The following is a 23,598-nucleotide window of genomic DNA, read 5'->3' on the forward strand; positions in this document are numbered from 1 at the left end:
CTAACAATAATATCAATAATATCAATAATGACCATATATAAAATACTATTTCAATCATTTATTTCTGACAGCAAAGACAGACTAAAGCTAAGACTGATAGCATGGCTTCTTTTCTCATATTCACAATGCATGGTTTTATAAAATCATACGCAATCTTCTGAGTGTTAAAGTGTGCTGTCATTTGTATATCTAAAACTCTCTAAGATGCATATTACACACTGAATGAAACAAAAATCCTTAGGCTTTTCACTCCTTGTATAATTCCCTAGTGTTCCACAGATGCTATAAAAACCCTTAAGCCATAGAACTGTGACAGTACAGTATTTCATACAGTATTTATATACATTTCTGAACAGAATATTGCACTGTATGAATAATCTTTGTAACTTCCAAATATTTACATTTCTAAATCTTGCCCTTTGTATGACTACAGAAATTGCAGGAAATAAACCCTCCCTTGTGTATTCACAGGAATCTGGGTTATCTGGCTTTTAAACTAAATTCAAAACATACTTCAAAAGCAATTCCACGTGGAAGACGCGGTCAATTTGAGTAACTTGGTTGCATCTCTGCCATATGAAGTAAAGCATCATGCATTGTCCTGAACACATCTATCAATACATGCTGATGTTATTTTTCTCTTTCAAATCCACTGAGAATCCATAGGCAGCTGACGCTCTTGACATTTACATAAAACTTGAATCTATTTCTTCAGTTACAGGTTATCCCAGCCTGTGTTTCAGGCTTGGTTTCAAAATCACTTTATGTAAAATTTTTAGATCAGACTGTTCTCTATACAGAAATCAAGACACAACAAAATCAGTGAACTCTTTAATAAAAATTACTCAGCATCCACATTTTAGGAAATGTTTTTCATGTTTCCTTACTTTATATGTCCAGCTAGTATTATATGTCCCAAGTTCCCTAATGCCAAAGTATCCTCCCACAGCTCCCAGAATGGTGAGCAATTGTTAAAAGAATCATCTGTTTGGGTCTGACCACTTTAGTTATGAAATCAGCTACTTTGGCTGGACGGGACACAGCACAGGAGAGCAGTACTCCTTACCAAACAACTCACCCATGCTTGACAAATGCTTGACTCCTCTCCAGATAATTCCAATGCACTTCTTTGGAAAAAATCCCTCATGAAGCAAGCCTTAATGGGAAATACCACAAGATTGTAGGAAAACGTTCATATGTACCCTTTGCTGCTTCATATATGCTTTTAGGGGCCTATTGTATTTAGCAGGTTTACATTTCTTGGAATTTTAGCCCTTTCAAAAATTCTAAATGTCAAATATTAAAATAGTATTAGTGCATGAATACATTAACAGTATCAATGTATTAATACATTTTTTGTTACGTTGTAATATATGTTGTAATAATTCTTATTGACTACTTCTAAGTCTTCCCTGAGAAGAAAGTTAAGTATTATGAATAGCATTAACTAAAATTTACTCTCCTACTGATTTTCCTTTTTTTTTTTTTTTTAATTATTATTTCAAGTTCAGAATACAATTTTTAAACTGATCAGTTAACCAAACATTCTTCAGAATTTAAAAACTGAATTTTCTGTATGTTTTTTTCTCATCAGCCAAGTTTTCCAATACTGTTAGTTACTCCTTCAGGCTTTGTGTGAATTAGTTGTGAGCATCTGGCCTACAGTTGCTTCTGCTGCAGAATGAAATACCAAAGTGTAGCTCCCACTCTACAGCTTTCTGGAAATGTCTACTCATTGACTTATTACTTACAGAAGAAAATTTCTCAAAAAAACAGTGTTAGCTGGAAAATTTAGATAAGAACAGGATAATCATTGCATGTAAGAAAGCAACAGAACTCCAAAAATTTGGGCAACAGTATACGTGAAGAGCAAGGGTGGTGAGTAACTTTCTCCTTGTCACTCTGTTGATTAGTAGAGCTGCTCACAGCAATTATTCACACATGGAATGTTGGAGGTATCTCTTTCTCTTCCCACTAAGCATTGATTTTATTGTTATGGCCCCAAGGGTCCACCCCTGCCCCATTGCAGAGGAACTTCCCGGAAGTGTGGGCCAGACTTGAAAGAAAAGATAACACAGATACACAAAAGAACAAAAAAAAAAGGCATCAGGGAAAAAAAAAAAAAAAAAAAAAAAAAAAGGAGGAAAAGGACAGAAATTTGGTGTGGCAATTGTGTTTCCATGCAGGACTCCATCCACCCACCTACCAGAAGGAAGGAAGTTGTGGTTATTGCTAGAGGTGTGGCTGCCTTGCTCTTCTCCTCCCCACAGGCTCTGCCCTGCCTGGTGCACGAATCAGGCTCAGCACCCTCGCTCCACAGCACCCCACAGGTTATCCAGGGGTTCTGAGGAGCCTGCTGGGGATCACCGGCCAGGCAGAGCTTCTGGACAACAAGGCCAGGCTGCAAGGAAGCACATCCTGCCTGTTTGGATAGCGACACTACTGCTGCAATCAAAATGTTATGGTTTGAAAGCCTCCCTCAGTAGAGATGTCTGTCCTTAATTTCAAGGGCAGCCTTACTGAATTTTATGTTCTGATGACCCCAACAACCCCAACTGCAGGTATGCAACATCTTCCTGTGTTATTGCTTTGGTGCTTTTAAGAAAACGTGGTGCAAGTCTGTCTCAAGCCTTTGACTGAGTTGGAGATTCATCACAGTCAAAGTCTACTTGCACTTTGGTTTCAATCCTGAAAAATGGTTAACACCAGTATTGCAAAATCTATATAAAACCTTCTTTAAATGGCCACCACTTGCGGAAAAGAATAGGGTTATACATAAAAGACTCTTTGTCTCCCTCATCTATTTGACCTTGGTCAAAACTTGAAAAAATGAGATTTATCCGTAAGACTTCTGAGTGGAAGTTTTGGGTCTGAACTGCCTTTAGAGTTTTAGAACCTCAGACTATGGCTGCTTGCAATGTTTAGGTCAGAAAAACAAACAAAGACATATGGTTAGAGTGGCTGTTAATTTCTTTCTCTTGAATCAGGACAAAACAAACAAACAAAGAAAAAACTGTGAAAGGTATTCTTACAATGTAAATTAATTTTATTCAAAACAGGTTAAAAAAAACTAACAAAGCTTGCCTAACTACATGAGGTAGTACATGTAGCAAAAGAGAAGGCAGAGTATCCTATTCTGAAATATGAAGAATATGAATGTTTACAAGTTGGAGTGAAATAAATTCAACAGAAACAAAATATACCAAAAATAAAGTTTAACAGCTTTTCAGTCTTAAAGCACCAATACACTTTTCATAGAAAGAAACATAGTATCACCACTACATGTTCTTCATATACCATAATATGGTAAAATTAATGTACCAAGCTGTTCATCATAAATGAATTCTTTAAAACTGTGAAGCAACAAATGACATAATTGTCACTGGGCTTCGTACCACTATACTTCCTGGCCTGCAGGAGTATTTTGCCAGGTCACAAGGAGCAAGGTTAGCCTTTGTTACCATTTTCTTTGGTTTTTTGGAACATTTACTCCCATATTAATATTTAGCATATTGATAACCTGTACAGCTCACAGCTATAAGCTTGCAAATTTCTTTATGTGTATGCAGTTCTACATTTTTCTGAACAAATTTAGGTAAATTGAAGGAATCACATGGCAAAAATAAAGCATGTGTTTGGACAGAACTGCAGGCTTATTCCATAATTTCAGGGTACTGCACTTCTCAATGCAAAGATTTTGAGATCCTTCAAGGTTATACATGTCTGTTTCACACACCCATCCCAAGACAGTGGAATGTCTGTGAAGGACTGGGCCATAATGAATTATGGTCATTTGAACTAAAGAGCTTAACAGCATCCAATCAATATTTTATGAATCTACTTTAAAAATAATAGACATGAATGGCCCAATCTCTTAAGAATATTTTTTAGAGGAAAACATGCTAGCATGACCCAGGGCTTCTTCCTACGTCTTATATTTCCCATTTTATTTTGAAATGGGTATTTGTACTTGTTACGATTAAGGTGAAATTGAGAACAATCTAGTTGTTCATTTATGCTTTCATCGCTAATGCTACTTTAAATCATCAAAAAGTTATATATGTTTTTATTTTACTTTAAGGCATGAATTATTTTATCAGGATACGGGGATGACTTCTTTTATGTACATTGAAAATAAAAACTCAGGCCTCCCTCGGTATAGTTTTAAGGTTACTGTTAGTGGCATATATAAAGCACCATATAATATATTCAGATGAAGGAAACAAAGAACATTTATGAGCTTTGAATTAACTGTATAGGAGTAACTGCTAAGAAAATATAGCAATATTTAACACAGGATTCAAAGTATTGTTATATATCATTATAGATTTTCAAATGAATTTTTCTCCCATGTTTATTTTTACAAATTTTTTTCATTAAGATTTATATGTAATTTAAACTTTTTGGTGGAAAGCAGTATACATCTTCTGTACAATAATGTTACAGCTTTATACAAATCGTAGGAATCACAAGAAATGGCCTGTATTAATCTTTTCCAAGTGCTCTGGTTTCACTTGCCTGTTTTATGTTTTGCTTGCTAGATTCAAACAACTGCAAATACTCTGAAAGCCTTGCTTCCTGGAGGATTCTGTAAACTGAAACATAAAAACATTTCTTATGTTATTTTTAAGACCATAACACTCCAGTAACAACTTTTAAAAATTTTTAATTGTTGATTTCTGCAGCACTTCATAAATTTATCTATCTAGGATTTCTTTAAAGATGCTACAAATAAAAATGACATAAATTTCAGATTTTTTTTTCCCAAACAGCTCAATAGGAACAAAATACAACACTAAAAAAAACAACCAAGTAATCCTTTTCCATGAGGGATTCCAGTTTAAAGAATTGAAGCAAAATACAAAAAGTGTTTTGGAAACAGAGAAAACATAAATCTTATGCTTACTATTCTAGCCACAGTATTTGGAGAGAACTTGCAGACCCAGGAGATCACTTGTTTTTTTTAGTTGCTTATACGGTGAAGAATAGGTTTCTACAGAGATCTAATGTCTAGCAAAACCAAAAGGAAGACCTTCTGAATAAATAAGTATCTGGCTTCAAAAGAAAAGAAAAAAAAAAATCCAATTCCAATGAAATGTTGATGGAATATGTATTTTTGCCTTAAAAGTTGGACCAGCACATCCTATTTAAAGGTCCATTGTTTTTTCTTTAGCAAATCCTGCCTGAAGATTATCTGGGAAGGAAAGGGAAATGGAGGTGGAAGCAAGGAAAGGCACAATGGAGCAGGTTGGCTGCAATAGCATTAGATTTCATGGTCTTCTGCTCCACAGAAAACTTGCATGGAAAGCTTTTCCAAACTGCTGACCTCCCAAACTATTAAGATGATTTATATGCAAATATATGTGTCTTCATACAAACTTTAAAACATGTATATATAGATAGTATATAAGATGTATATTAGGTATAAAGTATAAATAAAGATCAAATTTGCAACATTCTTCTTGTCTGCCTCCCTACTCAAGAAGATTTATATATAGACCAAAGTGTCAGTAAGGAAGGACTCTAAGGGAATTGCATGATCACAGAGAAAAGTCAAAAAATATGTAAAATAATTTATCCATTGAGCAAAGAAAATCTGTATTTTACAAGCTTCCAGATTTGTGGAAAGGTCTGAGAGAAAGAGAGAAGATATTCTCCTAACCACAATTAAAAACAAGAGAAAAATATTCAATATTTTCCTACTTCTGAGTTTTCTACAGAAACTTTTTGAGGTCTTTTTTCCACTCAGATTTCTTGGAAAGACTATAGTCTTAACAATATTTTTTAGTCTAAGAAACATTCTTAGCTTTACAGGACAAAAAGAGTGGTACAATGTTTTTTAAGTATTTTTTCTTTCTTCCTTTAGAACCTGGAAAACCCTTTCAAGGACTAAATTTAATCTGCAACATATGATGATGTGTTATCATCACACAATGCACAATGCACGTGAACTTTCACAGCATCTCCCTGTCTTTCAGGAAAACACTGTTAACAACAAATTATTTTTTCAAAAAGGACATCAAAATATGTTTAAATGGCTGTGAATTTTAATGTTTGTGCGTATTAAGTATGATTCAGGATCACTGGTTTGATACCATATAAATCACTAATGAACAGTTCATCAGGAACCAATGAACCTTCATTATTAACGTTAATTTTTAAAAAATCCCTAAGGAGGTAAAGGCAATTTTCTTATCAAATATCGAGTTATTTGCAACAAGAGGTTTACTATATCTCATAAGCCGCTTTTCAGGGTAATGTTTTATGAGCTTAGAGGAGGCAGGCAGCTCCACCACCACAGCTTCTCCTAAGTCACCGCAGCCGCTGTTACATAAGCTCTGTAAATCACCCCTTGTGGCCTGTTTGGCTTCTTGCACTGCCCCAGGGACAAACAGACACAATGCAAGACTGTGAACCTTATCGAGGTCAAGAGCAAAGAGCAACTTTTGCAAATGGGCTCAGTACCTTTCTGAATATATCCCATTTTGAAAGGAAGCAACATAGACCTTTCTTTTGTCTACCGGCATCACATCAACGTAACCGCCCTGGTTGCGCACCACACCAGCGTGCACTGCTGCCCGGCAGATACTGGAGATCTGAGAAGGGGTGAAGAAAAAGATTAGCTTTGCACTCATCCTCTTATTTCATCATTTTTAAGAAGACAAATAAAGACACTTAAACCAAGTCTAGGAAACTGAAAGCTGTTATATTTATTGCATGACAAATTGTATTAGACTTACAATATCTAAATCAGCTTCATTAGGAATTAGGCCATTTTATAGGAATTCAGAAAGAGATTTCAGATCACTTTCACCATGAGGTGAAAATCATTTATTTCAGGTTATTTCAGTTCAAAGATCAGGAACGTGTTTGAATTCTTCAGCCTTTCAAAATGAAAGGACCTATCAGCCAAAACCTCAAATATTAGTGAAATGATCCATAAAGGGAGCATCACAGTTTTCTATCCAGGCATGAGTAAACACTAAAAGCTATTAGATAGAGGGTATAATGTAAGCATCAGACAGAAAATAGAGGTCTAAAATGAAAATTCTCCTTGAAGTTAACAGCACTTATAGCTGCTTGAAACTTCTGTTTTCTGGTCACGAATTCCCCTCATGAACCCACGAGCAATAAACAATATCCAAGAAGAATTTAACAGTGGCAGTCGAGGTAATTTAAATAATTGATTTAAACTTGCATACTCTATTCTATTTCAGCATTTTAATAATTGTCAAAAGAATGAAACTTCTTAGATATTCCTGAAGGTAGGTCCCAATCTTTAAAACATAGCATAGCAAAATGCAGTTCCAGCTTCAGTGTATCTCCACTTACAGACAAGTTTTTTGGTGGGAAAAGTTTTCAATGCAATAGGTTTCTCCACAAGTAACCTTAAAAAACTTAACAATAAAACTTAAATATAAATAGCTGGCCAAACAGCCACGACTTAAACAAAACCTGCATTTTTTCCTGTTATAAGTGGAATAATTTTTATATGTTATCATAGCCATTTTCTATCTCAATGCTATACAAAATCAGCCATTTAAAATAGCAATGATTTTCTTACTTCCATTCTAAGTGCAGGACTTGCCAGGTTCACTTATACATAGTTTGCATTTTAATGTTACAATATTTAAAGTAGTAAAGATATGAAATAATTTATGCAAATAATCTCTTGCAAAGATGCTTTAGAGTTTTTCTTTCTACACTGCTGGGTGCAGTTTTTGAACATGCCAGAAAGAATGCCATTTATACCCCTCTGTACTTTTCTCCTCCCAAGGCTGCAAAACTTTTTTTATACACTGAATGTGAATAGATGCTTTATTGTTAAGATTATAGCACCCCTTATTTATCCATACTGTGGGGTAACTAAATAGTAGACTGATCATGTGCAATTTCAAATACTCAGGGGGAAAAATGGCCTCTGCAATACAGGATTACAGTCAGAAGAAATATAAGATGATATTTACAAGCAATTAACTACACTGAAGGACTAGAAGAATACTATTCATTCTATTCATTCCTAGTACAATAACACAGCAGTAACTTTGTTTTCAGTTCCCACTGGAGATATTAAAAAAAAAGGCTAGAGGTACAATTGGGGAAAAGAAAGATAGCTTTTTTGCCTCTACAATAACCATAATGCTACACTCTTTACATCATGATTTAGGGATATACATTCATAATCAGATTTGAGGGAGGCTAAGACACTGTTCCAACATTATTTGGAAGTTTTTAGTCAAGTAAAAAAGGAAAGGAAAAGTCAAGAGACAGAAATTTTAACAGAGGAGGCTCAATACATCTTGGAAAGTATCTCCAGCAAAGGCTGGAGCCATTGTTAGAGCTGGCACTGCTGGACCAGTCAAGTATGGCTGGGCTAATGCACAACATTTCAAAGGTGAAGGCAACACACTTGAATGGAATATGTGAAAAAGGAGAGGTCAGAAGACTGGGGTTCATGAAGCCAGCTCAGAGGCTATTTTCAGATGAAAATCAAACTGATTTTCTGATGCTGCATTACAGATGAGAGTGGAGAACAAGTGCACATAATTTTTGAATAAATTAACTTTATTCATAATTACATTCATAATTTCATCATAATTAGTCATAATTATGATTAATTCATAATTATGAACTAGTTTGTTGGAATAGCTATGAATAGATGGATATAGGTTTATAAACATATAGAGTTTTTGTTTTGGTTTGGTTTTTTTCACAAAGTATTATCTGACCTTATCTCTCAAGAGCTTCTCATTGTCTTGGAATGAGACTATTAGACATGCATCTAAATGGAATCAGATTCCAGCAGGGACGCCACAGTATTTCCTATGCTCAATATTATGTCATCCAGATCACACTTACTGGAACCACTAAGGCAAGCATCCTGTTGATTTAAGCAAAACAGGATTTTAATATGTCTGTCACAAATTACAGCATTTTATTTGTGGTTTACATCGGCATCCTTGTGTCACTTTCTGGAAAACTTCAAAGATCTGGGGCTGTTTCTTTAATTTTGATGAAGAAATTCCACAGGATATATAAGGATATATAAGTATTTTTAAGTTTGTATGAACGCCTCATACAGCATTATACGGCCGTGCTTTATTACTATGTTGTGAACGCTCCTAAACTTGTGTCATGGGTTAGTACAGTTTAGTTTTTTAATCATAGAGGAATGTAGAATGATTTTCCAGGTCAGGGACCTGGGAACTGCTTTAGAAAGGACAGGGACCTATCAGAGGGTTAGTTGGAATATTGGAATCTGTTCTGACCACTGAAAATTGTTGGCTACGACTTTGGGAAGTACCATATAAAACCCCTTGATTTCCAGTAGGTGGGCCCTTCCTTTTTTCCTTTGGCCAAAGAGAGACAGGTAACATCGAGCTGGGCCTGCTGCTCCCCCCTTTTTGGGGGTGGAGCTGGCCTGAGGCCTGGCCGGATTCCATCGGCTCCTGGGTTGGGAGGGGAAGGAGAAGTTACTGCTTTACAACAGCTACTTTCTCCAAACTTCCCTGGAGCAGGAAGAGATCTCTGCCAGGCCCCTGATAAGAGCCATGGGCACCATTTAGGCTGAGGCCACCCCAGTATACACCAAAGGGTGGGCCGAAAAGGCATTTATGATCCTGCCTGGTTAGGTTTTTTCTGTGATTCTGGACTGCTCGGGTGTTCTGATCTCTGATGTTTCTGCACGAGTTCTTCGTGGTCTTGAACATCTAATATCACAAACTACCACAGGAGAGAAGAGACTCTGGGCAGATTTAACCCTTCCCTGGCAACATGAAACTTCCAGAGCTTGGCCTTTCGCTGTGATAGTAAGAAAGGACAGAGTGAACATGAAAAAGAAACAGCACGAAGTCAGTAGAGCAAGAGTGAAAAGACTATTGGGACAGAGGGTTAAAGAGTTGGATGTTCCATTCATATTTGAGCTGTGGAAATGAACTCTATATTTATATTATTCCTTTAAATCATGGGAAAGATATGCATTTGGGGAGATGATTGTTTAGATTTGTGTGTGGATTTGAGCAAAGGTGTTTGTGATGGACTAAGTAATATTAATCCCATAAGATGCTTGAACAGAGATAAAGATAAGAAGCTCTCTGCACAAGTGAAGGAGTGAGAAGATACCTCTGTGCCTTGAGATGAAGAATCCTTTGCCTTTGGAGCTATTCATCTTTAAAAACTGACACCCCAATATGAAAAAGTCTAAGACTCATGACCCATAAGCAGCTGGGGAACCTGCTCCTAGGAGGGGTCACAAAGGCAGGTTTCTTCAGGCGGCTGTTTTTGTGACAGTTAAAAAACCCACAAGAGAACTGTTCTAGGTTGTCAGTGGGATCTATGACTCTAAGAGAGACTCTTCTCCTAAAGAATTGATGAAAGACTATTTTCAAACGGTGAAACTGACTGAAAATTACAAGTTTTGTCCCTTTACGTTGTTTTGTAGGAAAGTTAACACTTTGTAAGGGGAGGGATGAATGTTTTTGGAGTTTCATTCTGGTTTAGTTTTTTTCCCAACTTTCTTTTTCCATTCTTTTAGTGTGTGTTAATAAAATTATTTGTCCATTTTTAAGGTTGAGCCTGCTTTGCTTTTCTCCTAGTCTCTCTCCCACAGAAAAAGAGTGAGTACTAAGACCAGAATTTAGCAAACGTGAAACCACTACATTAACTGGTGTTTCTGCCCAGGTATTTGAAATTAAATCCATTACAGTTTTTTAGTATTTTTAACAGGTCATAGGATCTGAATACCAAGTAAATTATTTTCCTTTTTCAGATACTCAACAAATACCGGTATTAAACACAGCACAGCATTACTCTACAAAGGCATTTAAACCACAAGTGTCTTTAACATATTATCATAGGAATATGGAGCTGTTTAATATCTTTCTACATCATATTCTCTATATTTTACCATAGCAGAGAATTATGAATACTTTTGCAAAAGTTTCAGGGAATATTTCCATATATGGTTACCGAAACAAAAATTAGTATGACCAAAGTCCTCAAATGGTACAAAATTATACAGCTCCATTGAACTCTTTAGGTAAAAGATGTTTGTTGGCCTCTGGAAGAAGTCAACAAACTGAAAAATTCAAATTAATTCTGCTCTGCAGGTACCTATTTATCTCATTTGCCACTATACTCTCTGTACTAAAAACTACTAAAAACATTATCTAGAACAGCACCTTCAGTGTAAATATCTACCCTGACAGCATCTGAAGGTGATAAGAAGACTCCCACCTCCTCTTTTTTTTTACCTGTATTTATGTCCATTTTTTCCTAAAAGCAGTATGGCTGCATGTTTCTATAAAATGGAGATGTACAATGGGATAGTACACCTAAGATAATTTTGAATGATACCTTTATAACACTAATAAAGTCACTTTGGACTTCTCTAGCCAAAGAAAATACATATTCTGAGATTTCCTCCTGTTAAGGCTAAACACAGGGAAGTCTCCTTTCTCCTACAACAGTCTCTTCTACCTCACTGGGGAAATTTGGAGCCATTAATTGCAACCACAGAGCTGAAAGAAAATCATCTTCCACAAACTGGCATTGAATCTATTTTCACTGCCCATTTTATACACATTAAGGATACAGTTCATAAATCAATTACCTTTCTAAACTGGAAATATTATTCACACCCATGACACTATTATGGACAAGGATGTTTTCAGAACAAGACACTCAGGTAATCTAATGGACATCAGTTAGTTTCAAAATGCTGAGGAGTAAATATTCACATATTATTTTCACACATTTCAAAGAACTGGAAACCAGTAAAAATCATCATCTAACCCAGCTGGCTACCAAACTACTCTTTATGACATCCATAAGACAGTTAAACCATAGAGTGTACTGCCAAAAATATGAACTGCTTTCTCTGCCACACTTCCTGACTTCTCCATAGAGACATGACAAAGGAGGGGCATAAATTAGGAATCCCTTTTTGGATTTTCTACCCACCTCAGAACTAAACATGCTGTAGAAGAGAGAGGGGAAAAAAATTGACTAGCAAACAGAATGACAAAAACAAATCCGTCTGCTAAAATAATATGATAGTGTGACATAATACGACAATACTTAACACAAATATATCAGAACTCTGTTGTAAATATTTAGCTGTCCACACAGATAAGAAATATTCATAATAATGAGACTGTGTACATTTATTTTAAGAGCAATCATTTTTTGTATAGTCTGACAAGTTGTGGTTGCATCAGGATCTAAAGTGCAAGGGTTTAAATGAGTATACACTGCTAATGTTGAACAAATGTTGAACAGAGGGAATTTTGATAAAAAATTTAAAGTATGGGTCTAATGAAGCCTACAATGAGTTTCCAAATATCTTTCCATATCTTCAGTATCTGACTACCACTCACTTAAATGGGAGCATCTGAAAAAGAACTTTTGAAAAGATTGTGTGAAAAATCATCATATGGAAGAAAACTGTATATCAATATTTTATCTTATAGTTACAGTATATTTTTTTCATAGAATTTAATGTCTCATTTTATAATGTAACAAAAATCCCTATACTTACGTCAGAATAAATTCGTGTACCAATTACACGAGCATAGTGTGGATTTGCCTGCATACAGTTGTGAGGACAATACACCCTGAAAGATCAAAAACAAACCACATACAGTTAGGAAAAATATCAGGGAATTAATATATCATGCTCAATGACACAATATTAAGTATAAATAAGTTGATTGCCTGTACATATGGGTCCCTATTGTTATTTAAAAGCTGTCAGTTTTTGAGTGTTTGACCAAGCATGTGAAAGCGTTGCTGATGTGTTGAGGTTCATAATGAAGAGCTTAAAATCATACTTTAACAAGTCTGGTCTTCCTTCCTTTGGATAAGCAGATGGTGTTCTTGTTCAACATATGTGAGGCAAGTAGAAAAGTCATTGAGAAGAGAGCTCATTATTCTATAATTTATCTGATTCTAAGTGCCCTATACAAAAGGTAGTCAGATACCTGCTCAGAAGAGGCAGATCTGACTGAAAACCTGCTTTGATACTGATGACCTGGTAACACGAGACAGTTTAGCAACTATAAGAAAGCTGAACATTGGCATACATGGCTAGAATGAAAAACCTTGGAAGGTAGTGAAACTCCTAGCTGATTCTGGGAGGTCAGAAACCTACTTAAACAAACACTGTCTTTATTAACAGATTTTTTTTAATATTTGAGGAAAACTTTCTCCATGATTCATGCTTTCTGTAGCTTCAAAATGCACAAGAAAACCATGTGGGAAGCTAAGAATAGTACAGAAGATGTCACCTTCTTATTTTCTAACTGTGATATGCTACAAGCAAGAACAGTCAGCTGACTCTAGGTCTGTTCTGAGCTATTCCATTTGAAAAATGGAGCCACCCTAAAAATGGGGCAGGCCTGGGCAAGTGTTCTTCTCTAAAATGTTATCCAGGTTCCAATCAACATTTGGGAAGTCAAATCACTTGGGCATGTCTTGACAGATAGGTAAGTAAAACATGCTGATAAGAATCAGTAAGGTATTTTTGTCAGAAGTTGAAGAATCCTGTTGAAGACTTGCTGATTTATGAGTTGTTTGTAAGAGGGAAAAAGTGGGTTTGTGCAATCAATGCCATGGCTGATTAATGCTTGAAATTCCCAAGACTACATTTTCAGAATTAAGAGCATACACAGAATTGTGAATGAATCACTGCCATTATCAAGTTCCTTAAGTTGACACATCAGAATCATGTAATTTTTAACCTTGTATTTATTTTTTCATTTTCCTAAAGAAAAACCCAGTTTTTTACTTAATGAAGCTAGCTTTATTTTTTAATAATGAAGAAAAAAAGAGAAAGATAGAAGATGGAGATTGTACCCATCCATTTCTGTGTTCCACTCCTTAGCTTACTTCTCCACATCTTCCAGCTAGAAAACAGGAGTCATTGCCAAACACCAAGTGAGTCCATAGACCCAAGTGCTACATGGAAGGATGTTTTCCTAGCAGTTTTGGCTTTGTATTTATTTCCTGTTCTGGCTGTAGGATTGTTAGGAAAGTAATCCTGTGGATATCTCCAGCTTAATTTGTGGTAAATCATGCTACAGTGTATTTATCTTTGACTCATCTATGGTTTTAAGAACTGTTACCGAATTCCTTTGTCAAAATATTGTGGTAGAGGCACCTTTTGAAGAGTTAAAACACAGGCTTCAAAGAAATGGCACAGATATTTAAAGTCAAACTGCAGACTAGACCTTACCAGATATATTTCAATTTTTGTTTTATCCAGTTTCTCCAGAACTCCCAGCAAATTGGTAACTTCCATGATAATTATCTGAATTTTATCTTTTTATTGTGTCTGTTTTAGAGGTAAATAAATTGAAATAAAGTGTACTTTTCCCAAGGTGCATATATATAATAATGGACAATGAAAAATAAAAATACACTTTTATTAACAGTCTTTAGTGTAAGGATTTCACTAAGACTAGCAACAGGATCTTGATGAGTAAAAGAAAAAGATATTTTCCTAATGAAAAATCCTGCAGATCATCTTTACCTACCTTGCCTTCTACTGAGACCAAAGACTAAAACATCACTTGAACTTTTTTTACTTAATTTTTACAGCTACTGTTGTCACCTTTCTCAAAAATTTAAGATAACTTAAAATGATTAGTAAATGGCAGAAAATAGAGCAGTGCTTCAAATTAATAACATTTTATGAATTTTACCTCGGACAGTGTGAGGCTGGTTTTTGAAATGGGCACAGTTGTTCCACTGTGGTTTCACAGGTGATAGCCTGAACTGAAGAAAATAAAACACAAACAAGTAAACGTGCGCTATTTACAAAAAACAGAGTAGTACTGAGCTTGTAAGAAATAAATACTAACCTGTTACTTTAGAGACAGTGAAGGAGTTAGCAGATTGATATTTTCTGAAGAAGAAATATTAGAAATTATCAGTAAATAACGTATTTCGGTGATTTCTTTTAGCTAGAATAATTTTTATTAGAAAATATGGAAATCAACCCAAGAGAATGTCCCCAATCAGTTTTTACTCACTGCACTCCCTTCTCCTCAGTTGGGAATATAGTTATTGCAATGACACATTTACTTTGTACTCCCGGTTAATCTGTTTCAAAAACAGGAACATGTGTTAAACTCTTTCAGGAGTTTAATTTGCTAAGGGAATGTGTGATAGGAACCAATTAAGCAATGTATTGTTTCCTCATAATGTAGCATGTGGTTGCTCAGAAGCTTTCATCTACCAGAAGAGCTCATTTACCTTTTGCTGAAGGTTCATTCTTATAAACAACTCCAACTCTGAGAAGAGTTTCTCCTCACAGCCTTTCTGAAATGTTTCATTAGTTTTTACTTTTGGATTTTGCATCTCCTGTTTTCATCAGGATAATTAAAAACACAGCATAACGTGTAAGAGTTCTTTATTCCCCTGTAATTATATTGCACTCAGATATATCTTCTTCCTGTTGTTATATGTGCATAGATTATGCTGTTTCATTACAAACTGGTGAACGTTTCTATTTTATTCCCCTCATCTTCTATTTTCCCCCTCTTTTAACTCCTGGGATATGCCTCTGATTGTGATATTCTTCATCTGTAACAAAGAAGCTGATGATGCCTTTGACATACATAAGGTTACTTATTAAAAAAAAAAAAAAAAAACAAAAAAAAATCAATAAAACAACAAACCAAAGAAATTATTCCCCATTCACTTTTGGAGCAAATGGCTCCTGTGGGCTCCACTGCTTGCCTGCATTGGTTTATTTACTTGTATTACCCATCAATTTCACATTGCTCATTTACTGGATTCCAATTTGTTTTCACTGAGGTAGCTGATACTTCTGTTACCTTAGCATTGTCAAACACTGATGTAGGAATATGTATTCTGTTGTTGACTAGCTTGTTGAGATACTCAGAACAGTACCCTATCCTAAGAAAATCCAACAGCAGAAAAAACATTGGTATTAGCAATTCTGATAAGAAATCAAAGGAGCTGAAGATTAGGACATTTTCTATATCCTGCACTGACACTTACTTTTCTATATTCTCTATTCTGTTTTGCAATATGTGGTAGAGGTGAGAGCCATTTTATTTCATTATTCTCGAATAGATGAAATAGTTTATGCAAAGCTCCATCTACAGATACTGGTGAGAGTCAGATAGCTGCAAGGCATCCCCTGCCTTATTGATGGGATATATTTATTATAACCCATATATATTATATCCCATATATATATATATATATATATTATCATCCCATGGGATATATATATCCTCTTATATATTATTAATGGGCCTTTTGAAGGTTTGAAACTTTGGCAAATAATCTTTATTTATCCCATAGCCAAAATAACTTGCCCTGAGTTCCAGTTCTCAGACGATAGGTGCTAAATACACTGCAATCATACAGTTTTGTCTCATATAGCATAGAAACATAGAGATTTCAACTGATGGGCAATCAGTTGGTTTCAGTTTAAAGAGTTTTTACAGCTTATCTACTCCTACATTTGTAAGCAAAATGGCTCCTCATATGTTAGCATTGATCAAGATCTACTTCTCTCTTTGTATCAAAGCAAGTCAAAAAGAGAAATGTTTGTCTGTATCTTCATTTTTATGCAGGTAAATCAAACCAGAGTCAGGTCATCCAAAGAAACTGATTGGCATCAATGCCTTAAGTGCTACCCAGGTAGACCAAATTATAGGCCACTGAATTCAGTCTACCATGTCAGTGCTCCTTTCTATGCTGGATTAGACATTTCTGTTGAAAAGAGAAATGATGACAGGTGTCATAGCCTGTATTATTTGTTTGCACAGCACCAAGTGAGAGCACAGCCTCTGATGATTACCTTAACTCTTGACATGCCAGTCAAATATATCACTCAGAAAAATTCTGTTTTCTTTCAGCTCAATATTACCCCTATGAGCTACACATACCACTATTACATGTATACTAGCTGTAGACAGAAATAAGGAGAGCAAAGTAAAGCTCTGAAGAATACATTATGATATAGTGAAGTGTAATTTGCAAATACCAATATTATCTTAGATTCAAATATATTGATATTGATGTTTTTCTGTCTTTGGATAACTATGTATGAAACAGGCAATCATTCTCCATCTCTATGCATTGCTTTTCTGGGTTTCCCTTTAGCTACGTCTACAAGTATTTCGAGTTGTTTTCACATACCAGTCTTAGGGAAGGCACCTCAGCAGTGCAGTACGCATCCAAATTAAGTTTCCACAATATGGAATATTATTCCATCACTGGCTAATGTAGAAAAAATGCAAAATATTTGTGCAAAATGTCATTTGTAAACTGTGGAGCTGTTATGAAATTACCAAGCCATACAAGAAGATGTGCATTTTCTTCTTGTTCCGTATGCACACTACAAGAAAGTCATTTACAAACACTAACTTGTAATATTATTGCTTTGTAAACAGTCATAGATTGCTCTGCCCATGTTCAAAACAGCAAAAATAATCTGCCAGTATGTGCTAGGTTTTGACAATAAATATATACCCTTACCAATTAATTAACTGAACACTCTCAACATTATTTAAGTACAAACCCTAACTTACTGCCCAAGTCATTCTGTAAATTATTTAACCTTCTTTCACATTATTGTGTCAACTCTCTATCCACCATTAAACACTGGCCAAAGTTTCAGAATGGATACAGAATCTCTATATACACGTCTTTTCATACCTTTTTTATATTCTTTATTACAAAAAGCATAGCAAAATGTTATTAAAAATGTGATATATTTTGTATGAAACAAAAATAAACAGATAGAAACCTTTTCACACATTTTAAGAAAAAACTTACCCTATTGACTGAACACCATTTCTGTAAGACTTGATAAAGTAATTTTTCCTCCCTTGCCTAGTGACATCAACCCATCCACCTTCATTATCTAGGATGCCATAATGTATGGCTGCTTTACAAATACTGGATTGCTGAAAAACAGAGCAGGAAAAGCAGATCCATGTCAGACAGAAACCAGGTTTTAATTACAACATGTCATTAAAAATTTGGTACAGAGTCTTTTATGTTTGATTTGGTCCACGTAGGTGTTATTTCAAGCAAATAAACCACCACTTTGCCTTACACAGATAAACAATTCTCATTGACAGCATACCTGGTCACAGTAGCTGTCATTTTCTATACTGTTTTCCCATTCTAGAGAGCAAATTATATACTCTGAGCTAGTATTAAGGTTATGCACAAGCAAGTCCATCTCACTGAAACAATTTATACAAGCACACCCACAAATTGCTGCACTCCTCCTTTAGTTGCACCTTCACATATTTACATGCAAATATGTGGACACAAAAATTCTGCTTCTGTGTAAGTATAAGTATGAAGTACATTTGTACAGTACACACAGAATAGCAGATACAAATTTAGGTCACCTGATGCTTTCTTTAACATTTGGTGTAAGCTTTTACTTTTGGTGAATGCTGACATCCTCAAAATCCATTCTTAATATAATTTTAACTAGTGTGCCAACAGAAAAGACATTTCATTAAACATTCCACTGGTACAAAATCTAATTCAAAAGTATTTACCATTTCATAATGTACACTTCCAATAACTTTGGCTTTGCTATCCAAACAGCCAGCAGGACATTCATACCTAAGAAAATTAAATACAACTTGGTTTTAAATCCTGGGATTACAAAAAGGAGAACAATTTCAGCTCATGTACAAATATAGCCTTTCAGAAAAATCTCAAAATGACAACTGTAAAATTTACCATACCTATTGCAAGTTGTTCCTTTGCACTGATCTCTTAGCCTTACTTCACATGAAACAATCTGAGCTAAAACAAGCAAAAAAGCAAATTCACTGTAATGAATTTGATACTACATAATTCATTTTTTTTGACCACTTGCAAATCAGGTAAATTCCTTACACATTTGCTGTGTGCTTATCACTTCATTTTTCTCACTGTCATCAGTGCCTGTGGAGGCCGAAGGCTGATGTGTTCTTGGCCGGCTTTGCACATTTGCATCCTGGGCTTTGGATTGCTGACGTTCAATCTCATTGGTTTCCTCTTCTGGTTCATGGGGGGAATAAGGTCTTCCTGAATCCTCTGTTTCAGAAAATGAGCAAAAAAAAATAATCTCTCAGGAAAAAAAAACAAAAAAATCAGTGTGGAATGTAAATCCTTACCATGTTTCAGTAAAATGGCTTTCTTCTCATAAAATGATGGACAAAAGGAAGAAAGCAAGGAAAACCCTCCACTTCTTCATAAGATGGAGAACTCAAGATTAATAAAGCACTTCAAGTATGTTTGTGATAGTGAGAAAATATATGCTGGGTTTTCCCCAACATGTGTAGCACAATTGAAGTATGAAACTGCTCTTAACGCTCCTGTTTTAATATCTTTATGCCATCAGAAAACCAATTGGACAATCTGTTACACATGGGCAAAGTTTTACCAAGTTCATAGATAGCATGCAAATAAAGCTTATTTCATAGTAACATACACCAGAAAAGGAGGCCCTTCTATTCATACATAGTAAAAACAATTCTGAAACACTCATAACTTTATCTACGTTTCTTACTTAGAACCATGAGGAGGCTATATGGGCACCCACATGCCGCTTTCATATGGTCCACATGAAATCTCAGAAGTTATTAGCAAAAATTGCTAAATGAGTTGTTCACAGAGTAGAACAAAAAAAAGTAACAGCTTCATAATATGCTGTGTTTCAATGCTATAAATGCTATTCCAAAAATGGTAAGTTAATAATCATCCTAGCTGACATTTTCTTTAATTACTAACGTCTTCTAGCTTTGTTCTTGATTTTTCACACACACCACAAGACTCTGTCACTGAGCAAATGTTTCCCTATAAACAAGTGACTGCACAGACTTCCAGTGTAATTACAGAAAGGCATATAAAGAGCACACAATGAGTCTTCATCTTTGTGTACTAAAACCCCTGAATCAGCACTTATCAGCTGGAGTTCAGTGCACCCCATTCCCTCTGGTGAGACTCAGCCTCACGCATCACAAGCACATATTCCCATTCAACATAGTAAAGTAGGGTCTAATTCATCTTTTGGCACACACGTAATATATTTTATTCCCTTATGTTAAAGCACAATGAGGAAAGAAATCAAAAGAAAAGTCACGTTTCTCTTCCCGTTTATAGTTGTAACAGTGAAACCGTACATACCTCTATAACAAAGGTTCTCTCTACAACCTCCTCCAAAACTAGGGGGACACGCAGAACAGGGGCGGCCAGGTTTATAAGGAGCGTGACCCCACCAGTTACCCCTTTAGAGGAAAAAATAGCAAAAAATGCTTAATCAATGAGCACATGAACATATTAATATTAAACAGCACTTAATATATCAAGAAATAAATTATGAAAATCAGCAGACACATAATCCATAACATTGTTCTGATATTCCCAAGTTGCAAGCAATAGGATGAGAGGAAATGGCCTAAAGTTGCACTAGGAGAGGTTTAGATTGGATATTAGGAAGCATTTTTCACTGAAAGGGCTGAGCACTGGAACAGGCTTCTCAGGGAAGTGGTGGAGTTACCATCCCTGGAGGTATTTAAAAGGTGTGTAGATGTGGCACTCAAGGACATGGTTTAGTGGTGGATTTGCCAGCATTAGGTTACTGGCTGGAGTCAATGCTCTCTATGGTCTTTTCCTGTCCAAATGATTCTATGATTCTACACCAAAATACACAGGATCTAGTTGAAAAGTCCATGAAGAAAAAAAATTAAGAACTGACACAAATGGCTGTAAGATCTTTTTAGATTGGCATAGCAACATAAGACCAAATTTCTCCACTTCATGAGAACAGGCTCCACTCTCTCCTAGATGGAATATCCTATAAAAATTGATCTTAACCATGGGCTTCCTGTTACACATTTCTTTAAGTCACAGTGGGGAGATACATTTATTTTTCAGAAAAATATCAGACTATAATAAAGGTCTCTGATGCTGTTTATGTACTACAACACAGGCCAGGAAACTGAAGCACCAGAAAACTCGCAAGAGTGTTTGTGCAGCTGAAGGCTGTTTGGGAACAATGTTCTATTTTGTAACAGTATAAAAACCAGAAAATCTAGACTGATTTCCTTGCAGATTATTTCCTGGACTATTATAAGAAATTGTCCCCTCAAGATATTTTTGGGTGTCAATCTACTTACTTAGGAGAATAATTGCATACAAGATAAACTGCTTTTGGCCAAATCTGCCCCCAGATGTTCATGTTATGACACAAATTAATTGCACAACCAATTCTGCTACTTGTAGCCCAAACAACCTGTGGAAAAGAGGAAAACATGAAAACCGAAGATGATCAACTTAAAATCAAAACTATCTCCAATATACAAAACTCAAATTACCAAAGTGATGTATTCCACTCTCTTATAAATGACTTGAAGTGGCCTAATTACAACAGTCAAAACGCCATTCATTTATACCCTTATTAGAGAGAAAAGTTTTACCTTGATGGAAAAGATATGGCTCTCATTTATACAAGTGCTCTAAGCATACATTTGAAAGTGTAGCAAAACATTTACAAAACATGATCTGAAGAACTGATTCTTGGAATCACAATTGATTAAATATTGTGAGTTAGAAGTTATGGTCCTGTGTGCTGGAGTTCTCAGTACAACTTAAAGACCCAGATGGGTTTGAATTGGTTGGACTGAGACAAGATTTTTTTCAGCAGTAAAATGAGGTAACAAAGGATAAATAACATTAACAAAAATATTTATACACTGAATAGATCCAAGGTATGGATTTTAAATGAAAATGGTTTCATGTCATTGCAATCTAAGGTCTGTGCTCCTTTATTCAACTTTCATTGCAGATCTCAAAAGTAATCAAAATTACCAAATCTGGAATGTTTAAATGATACAAATGAAAGGTTTTGAAAATCTATTCATTCAAGGTAAGCCAAATTTGTAGATCCAACAGGATTTAGGAGTAGAAAGAGATAAGTATTGTGAAGAACTAGAACCACAAAAAAGTTGTATATATGTATTGATCTTGTGTGTAATAATAAATGTAACTACAGGTTATAGATACAGTAAATAAGAATAAGGAGGTAAGTTTATTTTTAAAAGAAGATACAATTGTAAATTATGCTCGTAAACAGAAAATAAATGTTTAAAAATTAATATTTTTTAAGTTTTTCAATGTTATATCAAAAATTATATGTGGACCATAGTATGTTCAAAAGATCATGTATTTCACATTCACTGAAAACTTGCCTGGTACCCCTCAACAAAAATTCAGGCTTGGTACACAGATTTCAGAAGTATGAAGTAAATTATCACTATGCAATTTTAAAATCTTCCTGAAGTTAAAACAAGGTCTTAAAAACTACTGTTTGATCTGAGGAATTCTCCTAGGATTTTTTTTTTTTTTTTTTTAATGAGCTGTTTCTTCAACATATTATGGGCAGGGTTATCCAGATTACGCAAAGTGCACTGAGCAGTAATACTCAGTTTAACACTGCAGTTTGTGAGCTTTTTCCTCAATGCTGCTGATATTTATGAGGACGAAATTTAAATATTTGTATAACGACCTTACTTTGTCATTGATACCCAGTGCTTGTAACTGTAGAGTCTAAACAAGCCCTTTTTGGGCTTTTGTGCTGTGGTATGTACTGCAAGTTTAGTGTGCTCCAAGTGTCATACAGCAACCTAGCTGGAGCCTCTGCCACTCTTTCCCATGGGTGATTAAAACCAAGCGCACCAACATACCTGTGTGTAATGTGTACAAACAGGACCAGAGCACCTATATGGACAATATGGATTGCATTCATGAGGATGGGGATATGTGAAATCTCTCACTTCATCATACCATGCTTGGACGTGAAATGTTGGAGGTCTGTACCTAGGAAAGCCAGTAGCAGTGCATTAGATAATTCAAAAGTTGTATCTCCCACCATTTTTCCTTTAAGTAACAAGCAAATTTTGTTAGATTTTTAAAAATGTCACATATTGCATAAAACAGTATCTTAAATTACCTTCCCCAGTGTGCCCCCAGATTCTGCCCAATTGATGGAAGAAGGCTTGCTGGTCCATGCTCCCACAAACAGGTTTCAGCCCACGACTCTGCAGATCTCTCCAGTTCTGTGTCCCATGTCTGAAATTTAAAAGAAGAGAAAGGGAAATCTTCTTAGAAATATTTGGTGTGTATTTTATTCTTTTAAAAAAAGAAATTGTCCATTTTTTAAAATTTTGAAGCTTCTTGTACTGAGGCAGAAGACCAAAAAGTAAGAATTGAAAAATGTATGCTGCATTTGGGTTATGTAAAAAAGAAAAATGCTTTTACCAAGAGAAAAAAAGTTTTAATCCCTTCACAGCATTCCCTTTAGAAACCATGTGCAGCCACATGCAGTGAATAAAGCACAAATATGAAACTACGAGGCTTAGTTCAACTTTCAAAGCTAAATTAAGTGCATTTTTTTATTTTGTGTTTTTGTGTTTTTTAAGTAATGGGCATTTCCTTAACCAAAAGAGTATTATCCAACCTGCTTTCAAACAAAGCTTTATTTCCTCTAAACTAATAGTTTATGTGAAATGAATGAGATCTCCTCTTCCTTTTTTATAACCACCATTT

At 35.3% G+C, this 23,598-nt stretch overlaps 1 protein-coding gene across 2 annotated transcripts in view; it reads right to left on the reverse strand.

Moving 5' to 3' along the window:
* Positions 1–3,164: 3,164 nt before the first annotated feature.
* CRISPLD1 (cysteine rich secretory protein LCCL domain containing 1) overlaps positions 3,165–23,598 on the reverse strand; it is a 39,802-nt gene continuing 19,368 nt past the window's right edge. For both annotated transcript variants that reach the window (XM_040083948.2, XM_040083952.2), the window contains 13 exons: positions 23,003–23,121; positions 22,737–22,869; positions 21,171–21,286; positions 20,179–20,279; positions 18,907–19,086; positions 18,753–18,813; positions 18,561–18,627; positions 17,818–17,948; positions 14,862–14,905; positions 14,703–14,775; positions 12,539–12,614; positions 6,466–6,596; positions 3,165–4,595 (listed from right to left, as the gene is read on the reverse strand). In XM_040083948.2, coding sequence (XP_039939882.1) covers positions 4,544–4,595; positions 6,466–6,596; positions 12,539–12,614; positions 14,703–14,775; positions 14,862–14,905; positions 17,818–17,948; positions 18,561–18,627; positions 18,753–18,813; positions 18,907–19,086; positions 20,179–20,279; positions 21,171–21,286; positions 22,737–22,869; positions 23,003–23,121 — 1,284 coding nt within the window. In that variant the 3' untranslated portion in view covers positions 3,165–4,543. The remainder of the gene's footprint in view (positions 4,596–6,465; positions 6,597–12,538; positions 12,615–14,702; positions 14,776–14,861; positions 14,906–17,817; positions 17,949–18,560; positions 18,628–18,752; positions 18,814–18,906; positions 19,087–20,178; positions 20,280–21,170; positions 21,287–22,736; positions 22,870–23,002; positions 23,122–23,598) is intronic.

This window comes from Hirundo rustica, chromosome 1 (genome assembly GCF_015227805.2).
Source record: "Hirundo rustica isolate bHirRus1 chromosome 1, bHirRus1.pri.v3, whole genome shotgun sequence".
Taxonomy (NCBI): domain Eukaryota; kingdom Metazoa; phylum Chordata; class Aves; order Passeriformes; family Hirundinidae; genus Hirundo; species Hirundo rustica.